This window comes from Bombus pascuorum, chromosome 15 (assembly GCF_905332965.1).
Source record: "Bombus pascuorum chromosome 15, iyBomPasc1.1, whole genome shotgun sequence".
NCBI classification, from domain to species: domain Eukaryota; kingdom Metazoa; phylum Arthropoda; class Insecta; order Hymenoptera; family Apidae; genus Bombus; species Bombus pascuorum.
The window spans coordinates 2,179,227-2,189,825 of NC_083502.1; the positions used below are offsets into that span (position 1 = coordinate 2,179,227).

Here is a 10,599-nt window from a genome sequence, read left to right on the forward strand (position 1 = left end):
ACTTTATTCGCGCCATACGAGTCTTATAACGTGCTGTTCATTCTTACAAATGTCAATGTTTATTAAGTTTTTTTTTTATAAATGTTACGAACAGTTGTCTTAATACATAACGTGTAGAGACACGTATTAATTTATGTGTTTCCATAGTCTTCCTCTCTCTCTCCCTCTTCCTCTTTCGGATTCTGAGCACCTAAGATGGCCAGGCTGTGCTTAAAAAGACGTCAGCGAGGACCTCGGAATATTCGAAAAACAAACTCTATAGGAAGATGCGAAGAATGCGAGGTTACGATCGTTCTGCAGCTTTCATCAATAGTTTCTCTATGCAGGTCGTCACTGGCTGGTAGCATCTGCCTTCGGCGATCGAGCGGAGAGTGACGTAACGCTTCGTTACGTCCTCTATCCCCATCAGACATGTGTGCCTTCTCTTGGATAGAGGAGAGCCCCTACCTCGTCCACGGGCCCCAGAGGCGTCCTCCCGTGGAACGTTCCCCGCTGGGCATCCTCTTCTCGGTCGTGGCGTTCTCCTCGACGCTGCAGTCATCTCGAAGAGTCCCTTCGCGAAGGTAACGCGCGAGTGTCAGCTATCTTGTGGATCAACTGCTGTAGTGAACGGTTTAGTCGAAGAAGAAGACAGGATGAAATCGATCGGGAGACTCGTTTGCCTTGTATGGGGTACGTTTAGACGAAACTTTGGAGATTTAACTGAATTTCACGGTTGCTCCAGCGAATTTCTCTGTCGCGATCCTTCGAGCGGAAAGAGACGCGTGTCGCGAATACGATTCTGCGAACATGCCATAAACGCGCGAAAAAAGAAGCATCAGCGCGAGGCGTGACGAGCCACTGGTTGCCGAGCGATTTTCCCTTCTCGTTGCTGGTGAAATTAATTATGGAAAGCGAAAGTTTACGACCTTTTTTCCGATGATCCCCATTTTGTTACAGTGGCTGCGCTCGGAGCCTGTGTCTTCGGGCTCCAACGGCCACCACCCAGGTACTCGCAACAGTACATGCCGGAAACTTCCTTCACTTGTCGCAATAAGATCGTAGGAAGCTATTACGCCGACCCAGAGACTGACTGCCAAGTCTTTCACGTCTGTGTGTCCGTGTCCGGCACTATTCAGGATTACAAGTAGGTTATTCTCTGAGAAAAATTAATATTTCGCCCACCAACGCGTTCAAAACGATCTATTATAAGCATCTGTTGTTTTTTCTTTTTTTTTTTTTTTTTTTCAAGGTTCTTGTGTCCCAACGACACAGCGTTCGACCAAGAAAGTCAAACCTGCGCGGACTGGTACGACGTCGACTGCGAGGCGGCTACTCTGTACTACGCCAGCGATAATTTTGACCTGTACAGATTAGGATCCGGCCTGGAGTCGCTTCACTACGATAGCATACGCAGCGATGCCGAGCCCCAAGACCATCTTCAACGGTCTGAAACGAGTGACCCTGTTCGTTCGTCGGCCAACACTCTCAACAGAGTGTCGTCGGGTAGCTTTAACGCCAACAGGGATCTCCGAGGCAGCAGCAGTGGCAATTTTTATAATAATAGAAACGGCAAGGATGAGGATTATGAGAGCGAGAAAACCTACAAGGACGAGATTGCTCAAGAAAAAAAGAAGACCGGAGTGAGAAAGGTCAGCAGGAAGCAACAGTACAATGACAATGGCAATAATAATTATGTAGCATCCAGCACTGCTGTGCCTGCTGCTGCTCCTGCTAATCAGAATACTTATACCGGCTTCTATAGTGGTAATAATTACAATCAGCGAGCCAATGGTTTCGTATCGTCGACCAGTGCGAGACCTCTAGAGAATTTCAACAGGAATCAACAAAATACGCAGAGATATAACACGCCGTCTTCGACGTACAGGCCCAGCACCAATTATCAGAATAATTACAACTTCCAGTCTCCTAGCACGACGACCAAAACGACCATTTACAACGCTTACAACACCAATCCCAATTACAATCAACAAAATACCGGTGGCTTCAGTCAGAGTACCACGGTGAAACCGACTAGCTATAATAAGAATTACAATCAGAATTATAATAACGGCGCGCAGTTTACGCAATCCACAACCTTGCAACCTAGCACCAATTACCAGCTAAACGATTACACGAACTACCAGAGAAATTACAACAATATTCAACGTACAAATAATAACGTACCTTATCAGTCTACCACTGCTGCGCCTACCGTCTATGATAATAATTACAATAACAACAATAATTACAATAACAACAACAATAATGGACAGTACAGAAGTAGTACAACCATCAAGCAAGATGTCTCTCAACCAACCACTAAATATTTCCCTAGTTTTGCAAGCAGCAGTTACGCTCCTACTACATATAGCCCAGCCACGAAGAAGTATATTCCTAATGACAATGCCCAGGCTCAAACAGCTGTGAGGACCAGCGAAAGCGGACAGTACTACGAAAAATCTAACCAACCTATCAAAAGTTCGTCTCAATATTACGACAGTACCAAAGCACCAAAGAAAGCCACACAATACAACAATTACGATGGAACAAATGGGAAATACTATACCGAAACCAGCACCGGAAATTACGATCTAGCAAGGTCTTCGGTTGGAATTGGATTCAGCCCTGCTAGTATCAATCATTTGGCTGAGACACCAAGGTCTACGACTCCAGTACCAAGGTATTAGATAGATTAATACGTAATATGTACTTCTAACCTCGAGCCAACGTTCTCTCTATTAAAGAAAATACGTTTTTATATATTCTTACAGTTTTTATCATTTTGCTATTACTGCTATTACTATTTCTATTTTACTGTTTTTACATAGGAGAATTTCTACAGCCACCACCTACAATCCCAACAATTTCAACTCTAATACCCAAAGATCGCCACAATCACCAACAACTCCTAGGGAAAGTACTTATGTTAGTGGATCCGCCAGACCGTTTTCATCCACAACGAGGCTACCTAGTACCACTACAACGCGGCCAAAATCTGGGAAAAAAAATGACTATGACTATGCCTATTATGATAACACTGCTGGACTAGAATACGATAGTCTGGATCTGGAACACGTAACCGGGAACAAGGAATCAACGAAGATCGCAAGGAATTGATTTTTTTTGCTTTAATCGAATCCTTTGAGAACACACATCTATGCCACACGATTGAATAGGTTCAATTTCCGCGAAGCTACGGAACTTGCTGAATTTATGAATAATAGTGGCCAGTGTATTTGTCAAAATCGGCTTTCGATGATAGTAGAAGAAGAATATATTGAAAACCGGTTTTGTTGTAAAGAGTAGATCGCCTTAAGTATAATATAAATAGTGATTTCTTAAAGTCTAATAATAACGAGTATGTATTTCGATAGACCTGTTCTCTTTCTTTGATTTGTTTTTACAGTATTGTAGGCTAAAGAATTATGCGAGTGGAAAGTCCTTTTGCGTTAGAAATTATTATTTCTAATTTATCCATTATTCTGAAATTATTGTTGTTATTGAGAAAATATTATCTTATTAATAACGCAATTTTCTTATCGAAATTTGGTGTCTTTTGTACATATAATGAAAGATGGTTTAAATCTAACGATAACGTCACTATTCGCATACTAAAATCTGCGGACTGAGTGTATATATTATATGTATTTTAATAAAAAAGCACTAAAAAATAATTCACTGTCTAATAAATTCCTTACGCCAAAAATTTCAAATTTGAATCTAAAGTTTTACCAATAGAAAAACGTATAACTTCCTAAAAGTAAAATCTAGAAAGTTTCCTAGTTTTAGGGAAAATTATCGTGACCTTAACAGAGATCACTATTGCTAGTACTGCTAGAAATGACAGTGTGACACAATTCTAAAGGGTTTGAAGAATTCGGAATTGAGATGTTCCAATTCTTTAAAAGACAATATCTCTAATTCCTAACGTTTATTTCATATATTTAGAAACATCGTAATTTATTGTAACGTCCCCCTAATTTGATAAAAACAAATGATCAAATATACTTACTTAAACAACGATATCACATGTTCATAGTTCTATGTAAGTATTAAAACCTCGCTTTTACCAAAACACGAGAATATTTAACGAGGAAGTATATTCTTAGTTCTACTTAAATATTAACATATCTAGTTGTGACATCGAAACAACAAAAGATGTAGGTTATTGCATAATTTATTTATAGGTTATACTTCCAATGATCGTAATTTTTATTTTCTTGAATGAAAATAAAAGTATTCTAATTTCAAATGCTCGTTGCAGAAATTCTAGAACAAAGGAGGATGGGTAATGTAATGAATTCTGCTGTATTGGCAGCTGATGCAATTATCCCAACGCACCAGCAACAGATCTCAAATGCTCCGTATCATGAAATACACAAACCTGATGGGAAACCTCCTCCAGAATGTCCTATGCATAAATCTGCACAGGACAAAACACCATCTATGTATTCCAGTGAATGTCCAATTAATGACGTGGCTTCCGGAGACATTAATCCCCTTAATATGGTTAATATCCTAATTAACATAATTTAGAATATCTCTAGAATGCCTCTTGGCATTAATTCATTTCCTCTGAATGATAATTTAAATAAAATTCTAGATGCCACCAGCTAATCAACAACCAGCACCAGATCAGCCTTTCCCACTACCCACAGAGAGACAAGTTTCATCTATACCAAAAGCAGTGGGAGAAGGAGAGTTTTGGGTTTATCCTTCGCAACAAATGTTCTGGAATGCGATGCTGAGGAAAGGCTGGAGATGGCAAAAAGACGACATAACACCAAAAGACATGGATGATATAATAAAAATCCACAATGCCAATAACGAACTGGCATGGCAAGAAGTGCTTAAGTGGGAGGCTCTTCATGCAAGAGAATGTTGCACTCCGAAATTGCGTAGCTTTGGAGGCAAGGCCAAGCAGTATTCGCCACGCGCTCGCATCCGATATTGGATGGGGTGAGTTATGGTTATCAAGAAGAATAATTCACGATTATCTTTGATGAGTTAGATTAATAAACGTGGACCTATTTTTTTGTTAGATATGAATTACCATTTGACCGGCACGATTGGATCGTAGACAGATGCGGAAAGGATGTACGATACGTTATAGATTATTATGATGGTGGAGCAGTTGATGAAAAATTTACGTTCACGTTACTAGATGTTAGACCAGCTATGGATTCGTTAGAGAACATTTGGGATCGCATGAGGGTGGCATGGATGCGTTGGAAATATTGTAACGAGTCAAAAGAATCTGAATGCGCTACGAAAAACGAAGAAAAAAAATAGAAGTTAATAGGACAAAATGATATTAGCTTGTTGGTTAATTTTATGCTCGTTTTACATATTAACTTTACGTAATGTACAGTTTTTAAAATACAGGAAACATAGTTACACAACAAACCAAAGAAGTTCACTAATGTTTAAGAAACGAAAAAAATATTGGATGCTTCTCTAGCGCTTTTCTTACTTACACAATAACAAATCAATTTTAAAGTTAAAATATAAACTTCAATCAATCTCCTAAAGGTCAATTTTTTTAATTGACGTATCGGATGTATATCCTAATAAATTAAAAAGATTTTTATAAATCCGAGACTCGTTTTTCTATATATCACACTCCACCTTATTGTCAGCACTGCACATTATTTATACCTAACAGTATGGAGATTAAAAACACTGTGTTCAAATACTTGTATAGAGTATAATTACATTATTAAATACATTGGTATTACTTAAAACGCACGAATGTTTTATTTCGTTGGAAAATTGATATATACTGTGCTTAACTGTTTTGCTATACACGCATTCTTATATAATATAATATATTTTTAACATATATCAATTATTACAAAAATGTTTGGTACGTATATAACAAAGAATATTAAATCGAGGCTCGAGTAACGATGATATTGTATCATTCTTAATAGTCTTACTTAGAGTAATATATTAGTACATCACTTTTTTTAATTTCATTATAAAATCATGATCTTATGATAAATCATTTCTTAATTATAATTCACGTTATATCCTTCAATCTACTGAAATTCACAATCTTTCTGGTAATGATTTTTTTTTTAATTTACAATGTGTTAAAGTTAACAATTGTTATATTCACAATGTCCCCATTATCTTTTCTAATATGAATCAGTGTAAACGAACACACGAGGAGGCTGTAATAGAAAATATAATTATAATGATCAAAGTAACATTCCTTTACTCTGCTGTCTTCCTATATTAATAAGAAAAAATTATAATTTCTCTATACTATTAGCATACTAATTTTCTACACGCTAGAACAAAGATAATATCACGAATTTGATATTCAACTATTCATTTCTTACTAAAAATAAATATTCTTTCAGGATACTAACTTGTTGCAAAATAATATTATATATATATTTTTTTTTTCCTCGATAAACGATAAATAAACAACGAATAAATACAAATTACCAAAACTCTATTTTATTTAATTCTATGATCAATACAGATTCAATTCTTTCCAGTCATACAAATTTACTGAAGGCTTTTCGATAAATTTATCAAAAGGCTTAACAGTCTTAAATAGCATTTCGATAAATTTATCAAAAAGCTTAACAGTCTTAAATAGTATTATGAGGCAGATAGCCAGAACAGTTGTTGGAGCCACAAAGACAGGGTGTATGACTGAGATTATGGACGAAATTAGTAACTCCGCCGGCATAGTTAAAAGTTATCTCTTCGCCTATCTCTATATCTCTGGATGCGAACAAACATAATCGAGGTACTGGTCCTTCGACTCGAATAGGTACAAGATTAGTATTTGGATCGCAACTGTGATTGGAGTATCTTCCGATATTGCCAAAATATTTAGGATCTATGCACGTCACTATTACTCGATCCTCGATATGTTCAGAAACGACAAGAACGTAATTCATAGTATTTTTATTCGCTTCGACTCTACGTCTTGCTTCCTCGATACCTACCACCTCCCCAGCGTATTCGCAAATGAATTGACCTTTTTTAATGGATTTACTCGTGAACAAACCGTGTCCTTTTCCATCGATTTCTGACACGATTAGACTATCCACTGGACCATTTTGTACTACTCTATTATTACAATTTTCTCCACAAGTACAATGAGGATTACATTCAACTATTGGTCCTGATAATTTTTCATCTAGTATACAATCATCTTTATAATTCGGCGAACCACGTGTACATAAACAGTTAGAACACTGAATTGTACATGAGCAACCTAGTGAATATTCTGATTCAAACTCTTCCAGATCTATTCCAGGACCTGGTATATTATGTACGGTGTACATGACACCAGGTATATCGTGCTCGTATTCATCTTCACAGGCAATCGCCTCCATGATTACTACAATATTATATCAATTACAAACCAGAAGAAAGTTCGACAGGATCTTTAAGGATAGGCAGCACAAAATAAAGGAAACAATTATTTTGTATTTGTTTCTTTATCCTCGATAAAAAGTATGTGTTATATATTAATAAAGAGCTCTAAAAGTCAAATTCCAGCTATTCTACTTAGCACTGGCCTTCAATAATCCTTCAAACGACGATTTGATTGATTGCAACGCAGCAGAAGAAGCTAGTGGTATAATTTTATATCCCATGTAAATCGTAGCTCCCAATAAGGAGGCTTTAATTGTAAACTTCAATATTTTGCTTGATAAAGGTCGAGGAGGTACTCTATGAAAAAAAAAAAAAAATATGGAGAAGAAGAGTAGATATCCATAATGATACATCAATGAATACTTAAGTTAACTTTATATATACCGTATAATAGGCCATATATCAGAGGCTTTCACTTTTCCCCAGTTTTCAACAATTCCAGCAGTATGTCCTATGCCAACAACTCCTACAATTCTTGGTGGTTTTAGCCCTTCTGCAGTGTGTTGTGCTGCAGTAGCCATCTGAAGATGGTATGTAAGATATATATTCCTTTCTGTGACAAACGTTCTCTCTATCGCTGGGTATTTTTCCCTCAATGATGAAATCATTTGTTGTATCACATATTTCTGTTTATAATGCTCTACATCTTTTTTACTGATATTAGACTTTAATCGTACCACTAACCAAGCTAGCTTCAGTATTTCCCACCAAGATAATTCTCTCAATGCACGTTGAATAGTCACGTTAATCGGACGATCCGCTAACTGAATAATGCAATTTGGTACTTTTTTTGCCTGAAGAAGCACCATGGAACTTATAATTATCTCACGCTGTTGTTTAAATTCGGTTAAAGTCTATTCTAGTATACCTCTTCGAACGCTGTACGAAATTCACCACCTGGTGCCATCCCAAGTTGCTTAACGACATGACTCACCATGCGGTACAACACAATTTGTAACAATCCATTATGAACCCCAAAGCGTCTTATTATTTCATTTAAACTTTCTACAAAACGAAGTAAGTGAATGATATGCCAAAAGTATTATACTTAAATAAACAATCTGGGGAACTTACTAATACTTAAGTCTGTTGCATTACGATACAGAGCTTCCTCATTAATGTTTATAACATCAATTCTACTTTTACATAATTCAACTACAACTATTTGAGGCTGTACAGCCCGAATGATCTTTAATTGAAAAGAAAAAATATATTTTTTAATTATCCTACTAGGGGGTTCCTACTATCTTAAAAGAAAACATATTGGAACAATTCTTGAATATTCTGAAATGTACTTGATATATCTGGTACATATAAAATATAATTTATTTACCATTGCAACATCATTTTGGCTTTCAACGCTGAAATGCGCTGTACCTACTAAGTATAATTTTCCTCCTTCTGGTGTAGTAAGTAATGTCACTGTCTCCGGTAACTTCTCATCTATGCTTGCATCGTATTCTGGTTGAATAAATGCAGCAATATCACTACTTTTAGAATTAGTTACATTGCGACTAAATTTCAATTGATGTCCAACAACTTCTAGACCAAAAACAATGTTGTTTTAAATACACGCCTTAGAGTACAAAATGTTCATAAATATTTCTAAGAAATGGATTTTTGTAAAGATAAGATCTTCTAGAAACTATTCTATAAGTGATGATGATACCTTCACGCTTTGAAAATTTTGTTTTATTTTTATATTTTACTGGCATTTTGAAAGCACTAATATACTACTGTGTCAGATGTGCAGCACTATAACTCAGTCAGTAGCTCAACATTGATTTTATTATCATATTAAAAAGACAAAGAGAGAAAGAAAGACCTCGTAGGTCTCCTTCTATGGAAACCTTAAAAGATCAGCTGTTTTAAAGTACCTATTCAAGTGACTAACAACATACTTATAACGAACTAAATAGCAAATTCTATTAACAAATATCACCAGAAAATTAAATTATAATGAACTACAAAATGGCAAGTATTTACAAGGAATGTTTTTTAATAACATATCTTTGATGATATTATCATCACTAAGAATGCTTTGTCTAATCTTTTTTTTACTATCACCTTTAGTTTGATCCTCTTTAGTATCTATCAAAGATTTTGCAGTATCCAAATCAGATTTTGATTTATTATCCGTCTTTACATCTAGTTGCACCTCACTAATAATTAACTTTTCAAGTCGAGTTGGCTTACGTAAATTTTTATCATCATTTGCATTAACTACAATGTACTGTCTAGCAATTAGCATGTTTTTATTTTTGCCAGAAACTGTACTCATGATATTTGCAGATATTTTATACCTAACAATTGAAAGTATATATTAAATTCAATCATTTTTCTAATTGATTTTATAGACTTCTTGAAATTAGAGAAAAATATATTAATGCCATATGACAGTTGATTGCAAAAAATTTGTCTAACATATTGTTAGATTTACATATTTAAAATTAATGGATTACCAAAATAAAAGCATCACTTAATTCTCAAATTAATTCTTTCAGCATCACTCAATTCTAAGAAAATCTCGAAGAAATTGATTAAAAATGCTTAAATGTTTAAATTACTTTTTCCTATAACCTCAAGAACTAACAATATGGTTCTAAAATTGTATTATTCTAACTACCAAAATGGCTCAAAATTTTGTATAAAAGTATTATGTTATAACAGATAAACGATACTTTAAATATAGCTTCCATTTACTGTAAATAGATATAATAAACAAAAACTATTAAGAAAAATATCTGGAACTACCTTGTTCCTTGTAGATGGCGTGTCAACAACTATTAAAATTAATTTTACAGAGAATGTTTAATTGATTTTCAATTATTAAAATAAATTGTTCTGCTAAGTTTCATGAAGAGAATCAAGCTTATTGTTAAGTTCTCTTTTTCACTTATTCACAAATACACAAAATATCGTATGAATATATGAATAAAAGGCTGTGATATAATATCCATGTATACATTCTATACTAATTAATCAACTATAGACAAACTATCGATTGTTGTCTCAACTTTAATTGCTTGTCATTATTATTGTTGTATAAGTCTAGAGATTTATATTTAACGTTAAAAATTATTCATATTAATTAATATGTATTATTCCCCTTTTTCTTGATTTTATTTTAATGAGTGAGATATGATATTAGATATGTTAGATACACATAATAAATAAAAAAAGATTTAATTTTCATACATATAAATTATTTTC

The 10,599-nt window shown here is 34.8% G+C and overlaps 4 protein-coding genes across 7 annotated transcripts; 2 read left to right on the forward strand and 2 right to left on the reverse strand.

Moving 5' to 3' along the window:
* The first annotated feature begins 440 nt into the window (after positions 1 to 440).
* On the forward strand, positions 441 to 3,643 carry LOC132914982 (putative uncharacterized protein DDB_G0282133). The gene is made up of 4 exons (XM_060974573.1): positions 441 to 672; positions 940 to 1,126; positions 1,232 to 2,662; positions 2,811 to 3,643. The coding sequence occupies exons 1-4, from the start codon at positions 636 to 638 to the stop codon at positions 3,097 to 3,099; spliced, it is 1,944 nt and encodes a 647-aa protein (XP_060830556.1). The 5' UTR covers positions 441 to 635; the 3' UTR covers positions 3,100 to 3,643.
* Positions 3,644 to 3,811: 168 nt separating this feature from the next.
* Positions 3,812 to 5,576, forward strand: LOC132915000 (holocytochrome c-type synthase). The gene is made up of 4 exons (XM_060974615.1): positions 3,812 to 4,027; positions 4,247 to 4,491; positions 4,586 to 4,941; positions 5,025 to 5,576. The coding sequence occupies exons 2-4, from the start codon at positions 4,267 to 4,269 to the stop codon at positions 5,272 to 5,274; spliced, it is 831 nt and encodes a 276-aa protein (XP_060830598.1). The 5' UTR covers positions 3,812 to 4,027; positions 4,247 to 4,266; the 3' UTR covers positions 5,275 to 5,576.
* Positions 5,577 to 5,716: 140 nt separating this feature from the next.
* LOC132915001 (histone-lysine N-methyltransferase SETMAR) lies at positions 5,717 to 7,345 on the reverse strand. The gene has a single exon (XM_060974616.1). The coding sequence runs from the start codon at positions 7,341 to 7,343 to the stop codon at positions 6,588 to 6,590; it is 756 nt and encodes a 251-aa protein (XP_060830599.1). The 5' UTR covers positions 7,344 to 7,345; the 3' UTR covers positions 5,717 to 6,587.
* Positions 7,346 to 7,417: 72 nt separating this feature from the next.
* On the reverse strand, positions 7,418 to 9,877 carry LOC132914995 (traB domain-containing protein). Of its 4 annotated transcripts, none has more exons than XM_060974605.1 (7): positions 9,849 to 9,877; positions 9,454 to 9,689; positions 8,720 to 8,925; positions 8,461 to 8,575; positions 8,255 to 8,391; positions 7,771 to 8,180; positions 7,418 to 7,683 (listed from the first exon to the last, which is right to left on the reverse strand). In XM_060974605.1, exons 1-7 carry the CDS (start codon positions 9,860 to 9,862, stop codon positions 7,515 to 7,517), a joined length of 1,287 nt encoding a protein of 428 aa, XP_060830588.1. In that variant the 5' UTR covers positions 9,863 to 9,877; the 3' UTR covers positions 7,418 to 7,514. The 4 variants fall into 4 exon arrangements, with proteins under 4 accessions (XP_060830588.1, XP_060830587.1, XP_060830590.1 ...); XM_060974604.1 differs by having other exon boundaries at positions 8,720 to 8,928; XM_060974607.1 differs by lacking the exons at positions 9,454 to 9,689; positions 9,849 to 9,877 and adding an exon at positions 9,056 to 9,275.
* Between the last annotated feature and the right edge of the window lie 722 nt (positions 9,878 to 10,599).

Coding starts and splice junctions, on each gene's coding strand:
- LOC132914982 (XM_060974573.1), top strand. CDS start 636: ATGAAATCGATCGGGAGACTCGTTTGCCTTGTATGGG. Junction 673..939: donor ACTCGTTTGCCTTGTATGGG/GTACGTTTAGAC, acceptor ATTTTGTTACAG/TGGCTGCGCTCGGAGCCTGT. Junction 2,663..2,810: donor TCTACGACTCCAGTACCAAG/GTATTAGATAGA, acceptor GTTTTTACATAG/GAGAATTTCTACAGCCACCA.
- LOC132915000 (XM_060974615.1), top strand. CDS start 4,267: ATGGGTAATGTAATGAATTCTGCTGTATTGGCAGCTGATGCAATTATC. Junction 4,492..4,585: donor ACATTAATCCCCTTAATATG/GTTAATATCCTA, acceptor ATAAAATTCTAG/ATGCCACCAGCTAATCAACA. Junction 4,942..5,024: donor CGCATCCGATATTGGATGGG/GTGAGTTATGGT, acceptor TTTTTTTGTTAG/ATATGAATTACCATTTGACC.
- LOC132915001 (XM_060974616.1), bottom strand. CDS start 7,343: ATGGAGGCGATTGCCTGTGAAGATGAATACGAGCACGATATACCTGGT.
- LOC132914995 (XM_060974604.1), bottom strand. Junction 8,392..8,460: donor TGCAACAGACTTAAGTATTA/GTAAGTTCCCCA, acceptor TTCGTTTTGTAG/AAAGTTTAAATGAAATAATA. Junction 8,181..8,254: donor TTCGTACAGCGTTCGAAGAG/GTATACTAGAAT, acceptor GTGCTTCTTCAG/GCAAAAAAAGTACCAAATTG.